The sequence below is a fragment of the Chrysochloris asiatica genome, unplaced genomic scaffold (assembly GCF_000296735.1).
Source record: "Chrysochloris asiatica unplaced genomic scaffold, ChrAsi1.0 scaffold00086, whole genome shotgun sequence".
In the NCBI taxonomy this organism is placed as follows: domain Eukaryota; kingdom Metazoa; phylum Chordata; class Mammalia; order Afrosoricida; family Chrysochloridae; genus Chrysochloris; species Chrysochloris asiatica.
The window spans coordinates 7,488,485-7,504,613 of NW_006408604.1; the positions used below are offsets into that span (position 1 = coordinate 7,488,485).

Consider the following 16,129-nt stretch of genomic DNA (forward strand, 5'->3'; position numbering starts at 1 on the left):
ATTTTCAGACCCATTTTTTATATTTTTAATTCTTTTGGAAGGAATATAAACAGTTAACTATATGTCCTTGTCTGATAGAGCATTTTCTAAAGGGACAAACTATGAATAGGAGCATGTATGTCATACACAACTAAGAAGTACTTCTTTATATCATTTAAATACATTTTAAGTGATAAAATTAATACATGATCTTCGTAAAAATCATCCATACAGCATAAAAACAAATGAAGTAAACTGGCTATTCTGTCTTCCTCCAAGTAATATTTAAATTTTGGTGGGTATTGTACATATATATGATTTAATATTGTCATGATTACAAATGGGAAATGCAGAACAGAATTTCGAAGTCTTATGTACCGCAGACTCTGAGAAAGGTGCTCTGGTAGGGTAATGGTTACAAATACGACTGCGAACCTCAAGGTCAGCAGTGCGAAACTACCAGCTGCTCCGTGGGAGAATGATGAGGCTTTCTGCTCCTGTAAAGATTTACAGTCTCTGAAACCCTGTACAGGGTCACTATGAGTTGGAACCGACTCCAAGGGTACATAACCACCAACCAGCACCAAACTATGGAGATAAGGGGGCTGGATGAAGCACTGAAACTGTTGTCCTGAGATAATCTTTGAACCTTAAACCAAAAATATCCCCTGAAGTCTTCTTATAACAGAATAATATTTTTGCTTAACTAGTAAAACAATGTTGGATTCAAGCATTATGCTCTTTATAAAACTATCAATGTGGGATCAAAGTGACAATAGCAACTTACAAGATTAGATAGGGACCCTTGTTGGGAGCAGTGTTAATGGGGGAGGAACAAGTCAGACAAGCAGGGTGAGAGTAATTGCAAAACTCAGAGTATATAACCAGAGTCACTGGATTCTCCAAGCAGAAATGGTTGAATTTGTGAATGTTTTACTGTATACATTTTCAACAACAAAATAAAACCATTTAAAAATGATTAATATTGGATTATAAGCCATTGTATTATCAACATGGCTTCATTATTGGTAACTGTCAAAATTGTAAACATATTACCATAAGTGTAGATGCTGCCACATTATTTACTCATTTTACACATTTAAAAATGTTGAGAATAACACAGGACATAAAGAATGTTTCAGGGTCATATTGAAGTTCTTTTGGCTTGATAATATTTTAGGTAGTAATTGATTATGATTATTCAAATGAGTATCTGGATTCATAGCCACTTAAATATGCTGTTATTATAAATTCACCCCAGGGAAATGGTACTTTTTAATTTTTTTGAGAGATAACTTTGTGTGAATATGTCACATTATCTTAAAAATGACAAGAAGGCAATGCTACTATGAATGAATTACCTTAGTAAAAAATAAGAAGCGACAATTATTCCCCCGAAGTGTTTCTATGTCTACACTTGTATTCTTCCATGCATTTTTATTCATCTAAGACCTCTTTGGGTATGGATTAGAGGTGGAAAGGAGAAATCCTCTTCCATGCTACATACTAAACAATATGCATTTGATTTTTTAGAGGGTAAGTCTATACCCTGTCCCCCAATACCCATCCCATCTTTTCATTCTCGTCTTTTCTCTTTCCCATTCCTGACTGGTTTGGTCTCCATTCCAAAGAATTCAGTTCATCCAGGTTTTTCTAGACACCAGTGCTAGTTCTCTTCAGCTAAAGAAATAAGAGGAAAGATGTGTTGTTGTTATTAAGTGCCATTGATTCGGTTCTGACTCATAGCAACCCTGCAGAGGGTTTCCAGGTAGCGGCGATAGTGGCACACTGAAACACATAATGGGTTCTTAAATAATGTGGTTGAAGTATATAATAGTGAAGGTCCCTATTACAGTTACTCCTCTTTTTACTCTACACCTCTAGAACCTCTCCATCTTTCTCCCTTGATTAGAGAAGTCATCTAGTTAAATCTGCATAATAATAAAAAAGTCAACACATTTTTCATATTTTTTACTATTACCCTACTCCAGGTCCTGCATAAAGCATCAAGCGCATAAAGCATCAAGCTCTTTTATCTTCATGTGGTTGTTGTTAAGTGTCGTAAGTTGCTATGGATTCAGAGTGACACTGTATAGGATTTCTGAGGTTTTAAATCCTTTGGGGAGCAGAAAGCCTCATTTTTTTTTTTTTCCCATGTAGCAGCTGGTGGGCTCATACTGCTGGTCTGGTGGTTTGCAGTCCAGTGCTTATCCTATGATGCCGATATTAGAGACTGAGGAACCATGGTTGAGGCAGTGACTAAAGCATCCATCTGCTAAATTAAAGTTGGTGGCTTACACACACCAGTTGCTCCACGGAAGAAAGATGTGGCAATCTGCTTCCATAAAGATGACAGCTCTGGAAAGCCTACCAGGCAGTTCTCCTCTGTCTACTGTGTGACTGTGAGTCAGAATCAACTCAACGAAATGGGTGTAACGCAATATAGATTAACAGGCTGTTTAAAGAGGTGAAGCATGTTGCCCAGGGTCTAATCATTGATAACTGTCAAAATCAGGTCGACAATCCATGTCTAACTATGGAGTCTGTGCTCTTAGTCACTCCGGTGGACTCGATCAGGATTGGCAGCAAGAATGCCCCTCCCTTGAGTAGCATATGTAATCTAACAGAAGCAGCACCGGCCTGGAAGTCAGAACTCTGGAACACTGGGATCCTGGACTCAGCTACGATACTAACCAGTTGTGTCACTTTGGCAGATCCTTAAATATCCTGTCTTTTGGGTTTACTACCATTTCTTCATTTTTAAAGCCAAAAGACTGGTTGGTTTTTTTCCTTTGTAATTTAGTTGTTACTATGTTGTTGTTAAGTGCCATCAAGTTGTTATAACTCATAGCGACCCTATATAGGGTTTATGAGGAGTAGCTAGTGAATTTGAATAACCCAACTAGTTGTTCAAAACAGCCTTGTGGTCCTTGTGCTTACCTTACAGTGCTGTTCCAGGACTATAAATTATTCATAGATAAGACAGATGACATGTAAATGTAAATATACATGCATATATTTTAGGATGCTTCTTAATTCTGAAATTTATGATTGTGTGAAAGTCTTTGGAGAGAACGCTGAATGTTTACTTTGAAGAAGTAACCTAGTCCTTAATATACGGATTCTGTGTTCCATATATGTTTATTATTAAATAACACTACAATGAGGGATATACTAGGAAACTTCCTTTACCAAATACCTATAAACTCCTACACAAACCAATACACACACATGAAGTACAAATAATGATGAAAGAAAATTCAAATTACTGTGTACTCTACATGGATGGTCAGATTCCAGGCATTATGAAACAAGGTTCATGTTTAACTTATCTTTACCCTTAGCACCTCACACAGGACCCACATAACAAACCCAGGGACACAGTGGTCAATGGAGGAGTAGGGAAGAGTGAGACATTGGCAGTGAATCTTGTCATTCAAGGCAATATATAAAGCAATAAGCCTGGCCCTGTGGGTTAATGTACCAGACTGCAAAGCCATTTGAACTGAAATATAGGTGGTTCAAGCTCACCAGCTGCTCCTCGGAAACCATATAGAGGATTGCTATGGGTCAGAACTGACTCGATGGCACGTCACAACAACAACAATGATCCTGTGGTGCAGCCAGTAGGGAAGTGAAGCTATCAAATAATAAAACATTATGATTAAATATTAATGTATGTTTCACTTCTAGAATCACTCTTATTTTAGAGATATATTTATAATTCTCCATTTAATATAAAAATAATACCACTGTATCTAGGACCAAAGAAATATTATTATTTCTGGAGAATGGTTGCTTTAAGAATTAAGCCTGAATCAGACTGAGTCTGGTGAGAACATCTTAGATTCAGGTGAGAATATTTTGATTCAGGTGAGACCATGCCCTATGACTCTACGCTGGTTGAGACTTTGTGAACTTGGTTCCATATCTGAAAAGTGTGTGTGTATATGCAATGAGGCAAAAGATGATGAAGGTGTAAAAATAATACAATCCTCAAAGAAGTTCTAGTGATAGGTAAGATGATGCCTACCTAGTACAGCAAACTAGTTCCTGTATTAAAGCCAAAACGCAACCAGTTACTACTGAGCTGATTCCTACTCATGGAGGCCACATGTGTGTGGAAGTAGACCTATGCTCCAGTGGCTTTTCATTGGCTGATTTTGGCAGGAAGTAGACCATCAGGTGTTCTTTGTGAAACACCTCTGATTGCATTTCAACTGCCAACTTTTCAGTTAGCAGTTCCCTGCCAATAACCCAAGGAGCCCTGCTTAGTGCAGTGGATAAAGTGTTGGGTTATAAACCCAATGGTCAACAGTTTGAACCTACCCTCTGTTCCATGGGAGAAAGATGAGACAGTCTGCTTCCATAAAGATTTACAGCCTTGGAAACTTCCAAACGTACTTCCACTCTATCCTATATGACTTAGAATTGACTCCTCAGCAGTAAGTTGGTTTATAATCATTAACAGTTATATGTCTGTATTTCAAGAAAGCTTTGTTAAAGTGCACGTAGACCAGCTTTTGATGACTTATTTATAATGTACAATATTTATACCTTTAGTCTTTGGTTTCTATGCAAAATATGTATAATTTGTACATTGGATGGAAGAACTGTACCTTGGAGCAGTTAAGTTCCTGGTCATTTTCTTTAAGAGAAACACTTTTATTCTATCCAAGTAAAGAGTCACTTTCTTTGATATGATCAGAAAAGGGAACTAATTACCTACATAATGAATATTGTCATTGTTATTATTATTAAATGCCATTGAGTTGGTTCTGACTCATAGCGATCCTCTGTATGGTTTCCGAGGTGCAGCTGGTGAGTTTGAACTGCCAATCTTGGGTTCAAACCACTCTTGCCGTCAAGTGTTTATCCTGTACCTGTGATAACCAGTTAATTTAGCATGGTGGTGGTGGTAGTGGCGTGCTGTAACTTTGGTTCCGACTTACAGTGACTCTGTATAGGATTTCCGAGGCTGTAAATCTTTACAGGATCAGAAAGCCTCATCTTTCTCTCGCATAACTACTGGTAGATTCGAATTGCTGACCTTGAGGCTAGCAGCCCAACTTGTAGCCACACTACACTAATAGAGCTCCTTTAATTTAGCATATTTACTCCTTAATTTAATTCAAGTCAAGTGCTAGCCTTCTGTTTGAATAAGACCTTGTCCTCAGCATTGCGAAGACTTTCTAATGATCCAAACGCCTATGCTTCTGAAATAATTTTATCAATTAAAAATTGCCCACTGCTTGAATTTCACTAAGTGCCTAATTTTCCTGGGAGGAATTGAAACATTCCACACAGCTGTCCTATGACACACTGAGTATTATCAGCGTAGTTCAATGTACTTTACCTGAATTGATCATTTAAAATTTTGACTTCTAGGGAAGAAAATATTGTATGTTTAAGACACCAAGAATCACCAGATTGAGTCAGATTTAATAAAACAGGACTGGTCCTAGGCCTCTCAGGGCACCTATGAGCTGATTTCTGTCTTAGTCTCTTGGTTCACAATTTCACTGAGGATTGATGACTGGCTATGGGCATCCATAAGGAGCTCTGGTAGCGTAGTGGTCACGAATCGGGCTGCGAACCTTAAGGTCAGCAGTTCGAAACTACCAGCCGCTCCGCGGGAGAAAGATGAGGCTTTCTACTCCCGTAAAGATTTACACCCTCGGAAACCCTGTACAGGGTCGCTATGGGTCGGACCCGACTCGATGGCACTTAACAACAACAACAACAACATGGGCATCCATTCAGCCAGCTACTCAAATAACTTTAGATTTTCACATTGTGTTGACTTGCTCTCCTTTTTGCTTAACTAACTTCTATTTACCCATCAAATCTCTTCTCAGTTGGTACAGCTAAGAAGGGAAATTTGTACTTTATATATTTAAAATTTTATTTTTTAGTGAGTATACATTACTTATAAAATTAGAATAAAAAGTAAAGAAATGAAAAAAGGGGGAACACCCAAAATAGAAAATAACCCTCTCTCCCAAGCTCTTTGCTTAATTGTCGTATCTGGGAAACCTTTCTTCCCAGTTTCCAAATCTTCATTTGCTCATCTTAGTTTCTTTATTTTGCTGTTAACAAAAAAATCACAAGTGGGCAGTTTTAAAGAACAGGAATGTATTGCCTCACATGGAAGCCTTATTATTGTTGTTGTGAAGTGCTGAGGAGTTGGTGCCAACCCAAAGCGACCCTGTATAGGGTTTACTAGGAGCAGCTGGTGAGCTTGAACCACCGACCTTGCAGTTCAAACAAATTTACAATCTGGTGCATTAACCCACAGTGCCACAGCATGACTCCTGACCCGTAGTGACCCAGTATAGGGTTTCCAAGGAGCGAATGGTGAGCTTGAACCACCGACCTTGTAGTTCAAAAGGCTTTGCAGTCTGGCGCATTAACCCACAGCGCCACACCAGGACTCCTTGGAGTACGAATAAATTCGGGCATCAGCAGGCTGTTGTTGTTGTTGTTGTTAAGTGCCGTCGAGTCGGTTCCGACCCATAGCGACCCTGTACAGGGTTTCCGACTCTTGTCTATTCTAGGAAAAGATCATTCGTTGTCTCTTTCAGCTTCTGGTATCCCAGAAGTTTCTTGGTATTCCTGGCTTGTAGAGATAATCCTTTAGTGGCATTTCCACTTTGTGTGTGTATGTGTGTCTTTTTTCAATTTTTATAAGACATCACTCAGAAGGGATTAGGTTTGGACCCATCATACTCTGGCATGACCTATGTGTATTAGCATAACAAAAGAAAGCCCTGAATTCCAAACAGGGGCTTATTTACAGGCACAGGGGTTAGAACTTCAGCATACCTTTTTTAGGAGCACAATTCAATCCATAACACTCCCAATCCATCTGACTCTTGTTTGGCTCCTCCTTGCTGTGGACCTCATAGAGCTCTTGATCACTTACTCTTAGCCCAAGTCTTAGCCTACACTGTGCAGTGACTATAGGTTGATTATCCCCTATTACCTCTGAAAAAGCAGGCATATACAATTTTCTAGACCCCCAACATGTCTCAGAGTACCTGGCACATGGCATTGTTATTGTCAGTTACATTTGGGTCAGTTCTGAATTATGGTGACCCCATGTGTGCAGAGTGGAACTGCTCCACATGGTTTTCAAGGCGTGACCTTTAAAAAGCAGATTGTCTGACTTGTCTTCTGAGGCAACTCTGTGCGAGTTCAAACCATCAACTTCTCAGTTAGTACTTGAGAGCTTAGGTGTTTTCTCCTGCTCAAGCATATAGTAGTAAAAGGAGCATGGCCCTTGATGTGGCAATTCCCCTCAAGGGAAAAGGAAGATAGCAGTGTAATCAGAAGTTCTGAGAAAAGCTACTGTACTCAGTTCCTGGCTTTTCTCCTGATTATTGTTTACACCCCAGGGAGACTTCAGCTCTGCAAATTGTCTTTTTTGGTTTTGTTTTTTTGCCTGTGTGGTTGCACTTTATATGGTGAGTGTGCCTGTTTGAGTTTTCCATTCTTTACCTGAGTGCAATATTGTTTTTCAAGTCTCTGGCTCTCCTTTTGTTTCTGGCAGGTCAGAGACAACACAGACACAATTGTGCTGTTGTAGTTCTCTTGGGAAGACGTCCAGGACATCAGGGCAGTAGTTGAACTTAAAACATGGACACTCACATGCTTGGGCTTCTCAGTCAGCTCTTCAATCCACTCTCCTGAAGGACCTGCAAATTTTAAACCAGAGAACAATTGATGCTTGAAGCTCAGCTAGTCGAGAGAAAAGATTCTAGTTTAAAAAACAGTGTTGCTTTCCTTTGTCCTCGAAAGGATACTAAATTTAAGATTGACATCCAGATTGTCAGTCCTTTAGATTGATTATATCCCTCACTGTAAGCCCTCAACTCCATGACCTTGGCCATTGGCTTCACAACACAGCAACAGCAACAACAAAAACACAGTTCTGGAAGACAGAGCTCTACTTCATTTATCATTTGTATTTTATATTATTCTGGTAAATTCTTGTTTATAAGTGCCATGGAGTGGAGTCAATTTCAACTTACAATGAGCCTGTATAGGGTTTCCGAAAAGGAGTGCCTGGTGGGTTTGAACCACTAACCTTGTGGTTAGCAGACCAGTGATTAGTCTATAGAGTCAAACCAAGACTTCACACCACGTAAATTCTTCTTGTTGATTTTAAGTGCCATCAAGTTGATTTCAACTCATAGGGACCCTGCATGTTGTTGTCGTTATGTGCCGTGGAGTCGGTTCTAACTCAGAGCGACTATGTACAAGGTTTCCGAGGCTGTAAATCTTTACGGGAGCAGAAAGTCTCATCTTTCTCCCGTGGAACAGCTGGTAGTTTCCAACTGCTGACCTTGCAGTTCGCAACCCAATTCATAACTACTACACTACCAGAATTCCTTAGGGACCCTGTATAGGGCTTTTGTAACTGATGGCTTTGAACCACCTACCTTGTGGTTAGCAGTCCAGTGTTTATCCTGTATCAACACACCAGAACTCTAAATAAATTATTGTTGCTCTTATTGTGTGCTGTCAAATCAGTTCTGACTCATAGTGACCCTGCATAGGGTTTCCAAGGAGCAACCAGAAGGTTTGAACCACCAACCTTGTGGTGGTTAAGAGGTCTATGCCTATCCTAAGCATCACACCAGGAATCCTGGTAAATTCTTGGTGGTGGTTGTGGTGGTATGCCGTGACACATAGTAACCCTACATAGGGTTTCCCAGGCTGTACATCTTTTTGGGTGCAGAAAGCCTCATCTTTCTCCTGAGGAACAGCTGGTAGTTTCAAACTGCTGACCTGGAGGTTTAGCAGCCAGATTTATGACCTTGGTAAATTCTTACCTGGAGAGAATTTACTTCTCTTTTAACAAAGAATGGGTATGGGTGTGGTTGTTTATAATGACTTTCCTGTTATGATCTTTGGTTTGTAGAAATAATTACTTTGACAGTCAAAGTAGCCCCTACTACAATCATGTAAGAATTTATTAAATATGGCAACAGCAGGATCAAAGAGGTAGGCTGTGACTACATTAGAGGAAAAACAGACAACAGACTGGCTTAATTATAGAAGCTGGCTAAAACCTAGGTGATAATTTGAGGGACATGGTGGGTTCCTCATTATAAACTATCTTCAGAAAAGTACCACCATTGGCTTTGTTCTCTTATATTTCTAAAGCAGTTATTAGCACAGTGTCTGACACTTAGTAAGAACTCAAGAAATGTCAAGGTGATTATTATCTACCCCAAATTCTCTGTTGAAATGCAAATGTGCGACTTCCTTTTATTTGCTTTTCTCACTTTCTAAAAAGAAAGCTGTATTCCTAGGGTAGAACTGAGGGGGTGGGGAGAGTAAGTGGCTCACTGGGGAGAAACATATTTATATATTTTAATCCTTTAATTTTCATAATAAGCCTATGAGAGCAGTACTAATATTAACCTCACTTTCATACAAGGAACTTAAGCCAGTGATAAGTTAAGTAGATTCAAACACAGGAAGTCTAGTTCCAAAATCCCTGCTCTTCACCCCTGTGTCAGACTTCCTGGAGCCCTGTGAGATAGTGAAAATAATGAGGCAGGAGATGAGAGTGGATTTAAGACTCAGCTTAGCTCATTGTTAGTGGTGTAACTTTGGGCTAACAATCTAACTTCTCTGAATCTCAGTCACTGAATCCGTTAAATGGGTAAACCATTGACTGTTAGAATTGAACAGCACTTTAGAGATGCAAGGCCTTAATTGACAGTGGAAACTGTGGCCCAGAGACATGAATACCTATTTGCCCTCTGTCACAGAGATAATAAATCAATAAATCTTGGATCTCATGGAAAAAAATAAATACTATGTTCACTTTCTCAAATGATCTCATACCAAATATCTACCACACTTGAAAGACATTCAAGACAATTATGAATATACTTACAACATGTCTAAGGGATTTTCCAGTACTTTTAACCAGAGGTGACATTTTTGGTTTCTTAAGTAAAAATGTTTCATGAGACTTCTCAGCAATGTTAAACTACTAAATAAACTGATCTCCTGCCCTGTGTCTCCCTCCTCCCTTCACTTTTCTAAAAGTGATGTTTGGAAAAGGCAATAGGTGTAGGGTAGTCATCCTTTTCTGAGAGTAATTTTTATCCACAACCTTCCGGTGTTTTTTTCTGCTAATCACAGGTACATTTAAATCTCAGTAAACTAGGCAACTAATTGTTGGCCTCAAAACTTCCAATAAATGCAGTCAGTTTAACTAAACAAAAATATTACAGAGAAATGCACCCTTTGTTCAACCTCTGTTGATACTGTTGTTGTTGAGTCAGTTCTGACCCATAGCGACCTTCTATAGGGTTCCTGAGGAACAGCTGGTGAGCTTGAACTGCCGACCTTGTGGTTCAAATCAACTTTGCAGTCCAGAGTCTTAACCCACAGCACTGCACCAGGACGCCTATTAGTTGTTGTTGTTATGTGCCATGGAGTTGGTTCTGACTCATAGCGACCCTGTACAGTGTTTCTGAGGCTATAAATCTTTACGGGAGCAGAAAGCCTCATCTTTATCCCGCGGAACAGCTGGTAGTTTCGAACTGCTGACTCTGAGGTTGGCAGGCCGATTCGTAACCATTACGCTATCAGGATGCCTATAAAGGTTCACGATTGCTCTGCTATTTATTATTCCTTATAGAATTAGTAGAAGCTGCCCTGACACTTGACATTCAGGCAGCTAGGACCCTTTAGTTTGGTTTTCTCCACCTGGGTATAACGACACCTGGATCTTTGTCTTTCTTTTGAGTTCCACATCTAAAGAGAATGATCACAAAGTGAGGCAGTATCAACTTCCCAAATTACATGTCCATGTCCTTGGATAATGTGTTATGGTTATTGTGGAAAGTTGCTTTCACTGCTGCTTGACCGAATTATTTTCCAATTTGAAATTTTTATCGATACCATGTGTTTTCATTAATGGAAAGCACATTACGTCAGAAGCATTTCTGAAATTTTGCTATGAAATATGTATTTTGATACATATTACATGTGTTTCTTTGAACTGTGGGGTAAGATTATGTGAGACATAAATGTCCCCCTGGACTTTTAACTAGCTTCTAGATCTCCTGACTTATGTGCCGTTGAGTCGGCTCTGACTCATAGCAACCCTACGTAAGGTTTCCAAAGTTGTAAATCTCTATGGGAGTACAAATCCTCATTTTTCTTCCACGGAGCAGAAGGTGGATTCAAACTACCAACCCTGGGCTTAACAACTCAAATGTGTAACCACTACACCACTAGGACTCCAAATCCCTTGGCAGGTACGTATTATTCAGGATGCTTGAAACTGTGGTATTCTGTGAACATGGACTCATTGTAAGAAAGACAACCGTCAAATAACACACAGGGATCCAAAATATACTTACAAAGCTTACCTCCGAACAAAATGGCCAAAACAGACAAACGTTTTGAAAACTCATACCTCTAGGATGCATCACCTCATATTGAACCCAAACCCAAACCCAGTGCCGTCAATTCTGACTCACAGCGATCCTATATGACAGAGGAGAACTACATCCTAGAGTTTCTGAGACGGCACATCTTTTCTCCTGCAGAGCAGCTGGTGTGTTTGAACTGCTGCCCTTGAGGTTAGCAGATTACCACTTAACCCACCATGCCACCAGGGTTCTTTTCACCTCCTACAATACTCTGTGAAAACAGTAATTTGAGATGCATGCCTATTTTTTCCATTTAAAATTGTTTCACAGGTCTCTTCCTGTGGGAAAACAGAGGTCCAAAAAACCCTCTAGAGAAAAATGTAGCTGGGCACTAAAGGTCCCACAGACCATGAAGGAGTTAATAAATGCTCAATTTCTCACAATAAAAAAAAAAAAAAGTTCTCAATTGAAATCCCTGGGTAGATTTTCTACTATTAAACAGATACGCACTTCCTCTGCTGTCAAAAATCGCATGGATCTCAGCGTCTCCTGACCTTGAAGAATTCTCAGGATCTGTAAGCTTTGATGAATAATTGATGCCTGAGTATCATTAATCTTAAGTATTTCATTGTTCTAGACCACCCCCCTTAAGTGCAAAATAATCTCTTTGATACTTACTGATATAAAAGCTGAGTGACTTTGCTGACTGACTTTTTCGAGTTTCACAAGATCCAGAGGAACTGAAAGTTGTTACAGATAACTTGTATTTCCCAGGCTCTTTCAGTTCAGCAGTAAATCCATGTGCTTCTTCATCTACTGTCAAGTATTCAGTAAAGTTTTCTAAGTCATATACAAAAAATAGAGAATATATAGGAATGAGTTGACACTTGAAAGGACCCAAGCTATAGACAAGTGCATTAATTTGAAAAAATACATATTTTTATATTCCTTCCTTCCTTTGTCATGTTCAAGTGCCCCTCTAAAGTCAAGGCATCATGGAGCATGGCTAGACAGGAGTTCAAATTGCTTTTCACAGTATTTTTATGTCACTGAATTTAAATAGGATGTCTAAATAATAAAACTAGAGTATATGTGGCATCTATTTATGTACAATTATCTAACATATGCACAAAATAGAAGCAGAGGATTAGGAGAACGTTGCACCAGCTGAGCTATTTATCTCATGACATAAGGAATAAAAATTGCCAGCACTGATTATCTTAAAACTTCTTTGTGGTATTACTAAATATTTGGAGATGCCTTAAATATGCTGGATACTTTTTAGTTATGAATATTTTTTTTCTGGATATATTTTCTGATACTTGTAATATTTCTCCTTCATCTGTTTGCCACCAAAAATCTTTAAATTGATTTTGCGTTGCTTCTAAGTTTATCTCCTGCTACTTATTCATTTGAAGTGGTTATCATCAATTGCTGACTACTGTTGCTTTCAAAAGAACACACTGTAGTCAGATAAAGTGTTAGTGGATATTCGTGAAAATAGGCAGGGAAAAACAATTTTGAGTTACAAAGACCCTATCTTCCCATAGAGTATATTGAGGACAGAAAGAAAAAAAAAACAAAAAACAGATTAAGGAAACTCTTCTTTAATAAGCAAAATTTGACTCAAACAATTGGAAATGAAAAAGGATTTCCATTCCATATAATATTTGGATTTGTTTGATTGCTCAATCTAGTTGCAATGAACCCACAGATTTTTGTATCACATGCTATAAATAAAATAGGGGTAAACAATTTATCATAGATGAGACTACGTGATCCTAATGCCCCATCCTGAACTGTTATCTGAACTTCAAATTTTGGTAACTTGGCAACTTTTGCCACTTAAATAGTTAGACCAGAAAGCATAAAATAAAGTTTGCTATTGTAAAAACAAAACAAACGACAAATAATAAAAAAACTACCAAATGAAAAATTCAAAGATAGTTTATGACCCAAATTTGATAAATGTGATGATCCTGCTTTAATAACATACAACAAATGGAGCTCAGATGTTGTATAAGTGAATATAAGATATAATTACGTAGCTATAGTGAAAGTACCATATGCTGTGTATTTTCTGTTATTGCAGTGCTTCTTTGGAAAAATGTACATGGTGTTAATTCCAGAGAGACAGGCCCCCAAGGAGATAAGAAGGAGACAGTTCTTATGTTCCCTGGACTCTTCTGACAGTAGACAATTGCCTACAAATTTGCCTAAGAATAGAAACATTCCACAGAATATTGTTATTGGTGGTGGTAAAACCTTAATCCTAGGTCATGACTATTTTAAGGTATTCCTCAGTGGCCTGGGGTATGTGACTTGTTGGATAAAGAAACATGCAGTTGCAATTCATGAATTACCCAAATATTCTCATTTTGATCCAATCTGTCCTTTTTGTTGTTGTTGTTGCTAAATGCTGTGGATTCGGTTCCAACTCACAGCAACCCTATATAGGGTTTCTGAGGAGCGGCTGGTGAGCTTGAACCACCGACCTTATGGTTCAAACAGACTTTGCAGCCCAGCATATAATCCATAGAACCACACCAGGAATCCTTTTGTTTCCTAGTCTCTATGTATATATATTAGCTACTCAATTAAATTATTTTCTCTCTTTACCATTTTTCCTTAGGTATTAACTGATAGCCATCAAACTCTCTTTCAAAACTCAAATTTTGAAGAAGTTCAAATCATTTTCCTTTTATAAGGAGTCCTGGTGCTGACGTGGCTTAAGCATTGGGCTGCTAACTGAGTGGTTGGTGGTTTGACTCCACCAGCCACTCCAGGTATTAAAGATGAGGCACTTTGCTTCTGTCATTTACAACCACAGAAATCCTTTTGGCGCAGTTCTACCCTGTCCTATAGAGTCACTCATTATAAGTCAGAATTTACACAGTAGCAGGTTTTATTCCTTTTCTTCTTTTATTGTACCATTTCCAAGACCCTCTGATTTGCCATTACTTTACCTTCTCTTTCTATGTAAATATGGAACCCATCAAAGGCAGTGGGGGGCTTTGGTGGCAGCCAGCTCAATATCATTTGAACAGGGAAAACAGCAAAAGAGCCTGATGCTGATTTCTCAGTCTCACTGAATGTGTGATTATTTTCATATTCCATGGGAAGTACACCGACAAATTCATCTTCACTTTCCGGAGTTGCAGACGCACTATCCCACCAATAAGGCTGAGATGTAGCTTCATAGTCACTGCTGTTAAAATCAGGCCAACCAGAAGAAATGTTGCCAGAAGGTATTTCAGGAGTTCCGTCAGCAAAATGGAAGAGTCTGTCTTTTCCTATCGAGTCTTGTGATCTCATGAAAGATTCCTCCGGGAAACTGCCACTCTGTTCCTCCCAATTGTTTTTGTTCAAGTTCACAATACGAACTGAAATATTTCTGGGTGGATAAGGGGCTGTAAAAGAGATAATTCTGATTTATAAACACTTAAAAAAAAACAACAACAACCCTGCTGTAGTGAGTAAATAATGGGTCAAATGCACAAGCAGATATACAAAATAAAGCTTAATTTAGTAGTTAAATTTGTAAAGAACAATTGTAATTTAAGAAGACTCCTAAGTTTTTGTCAGTGATGTGCAGCATAAGGATATGACCAGTAACACTTCAAATACAGAAACTTGTGATCTTATGTTTATCAAAATTGTAAGTTAACCATTTCTGTAGCACAGAGGAGAGCTGGTGGTACTGTAGGTTAAATACCTCAAGGTTGGCAGTTCAAAGTCACCAGTCGCTCTGCAGGGGAAAAATGAAGCTATCTGTCCCTGTAAAGATTGACAGTTAGAAACCTTAAAGAGCAGTTCTACTCTGTCCTGTGCTCATGATGAGTCATTACCAACTCAGTAGCAGTATTTTTTTGGTAGCACAGGTGTGAAAATATTCTTCCACTTGTAAAGATCTCCTTTAAAATTTTTTTTTTTTTTTTTAAGTAAATCCTCTCTCCCTGGATCTTGCTCACAAAAAAAGCAATGATAATGTTCTTAAGAGTCCATGTGGCATAGTTGCATAATGGAAAGTTGTACATTTGAATTGTCTTTTGAGACATTTGCATACATGTTGGGAATATGACTTCACTCCTCATCACTCTAAAATGAAAAATGTGAGCATAAAATGAATTGATAAATGATGGGAGCATATTTTTTTTAGAAAGGAGCTCTGGTAGTGCAGTTGAGTACAAGCTGAGTTGCTGAACTTAAGTTAGTTTCTTGCCAGCTGTACCACAGGAGAAAGATGAGGCTCCCGTAAAGATTTATAGCCTCGGAAACCCTACGTCGGGTTAGCTATGAGTCAGAACCGATTCCATGGCACACAGCCCCCACCACTTTTCTAAAGATAGAAAATAATGAAGGCATGCTGCATGGACTCTTATTGCAACATTTTGTTCCTGTCTTTCATATACCAGCTCAAATGTTATCTCTCCCATGAGTGTGTAATAAAAGTAGTCTCTCTTCCCTTTGTGCTATCGTATAACTGCATACACACACACACATATATATTTACTATATATTTTCTTTTTCTTTTTAGTTTTCCCCTTCACTCAAGTTAATGTGTCTATATTCTAGGTAGTTATTTCCTTTCCTTTCCCCTCCCAACCCTGGTAACTATCAAAGGATGTTTCTTTAATTAAAAAATCAGTTGTTTTTTTCCAACACATGTATAATACTAATACATATACACACAGATGTATGTATATGCATAATATATACTTATGTATGTGTATAATACATATATA

General features: G+C 38.5%; 1 protein-coding gene across 2 annotated transcripts in view; it reads right to left on the minus strand.

Moving 5' to 3' along the window:
- The window catches only part of PTPRO (protein tyrosine phosphatase, receptor type, O), a 345,855-nt gene that overhangs the window by 97,514 nt on the left and 232,212 nt on the right, over positions 1-16,129 (minus strand). For both annotated transcript variants that reach the window (XM_006866027.1, XM_006866028.1), the window contains exons 5-7: positions 14,351-14,794; positions 12,063-12,224; positions 7,480-7,676 (exon numbers count right to left, since the gene is read on the minus strand). In XM_006866027.1, coding sequence (XP_006866089.1) covers positions 7,480-7,676; positions 12,063-12,224; positions 14,351-14,794 — 803 coding nt within the window. The remainder of the gene's footprint in view (positions 1-7,479; positions 7,677-12,062; positions 12,225-14,350; positions 14,795-16,129) is intronic.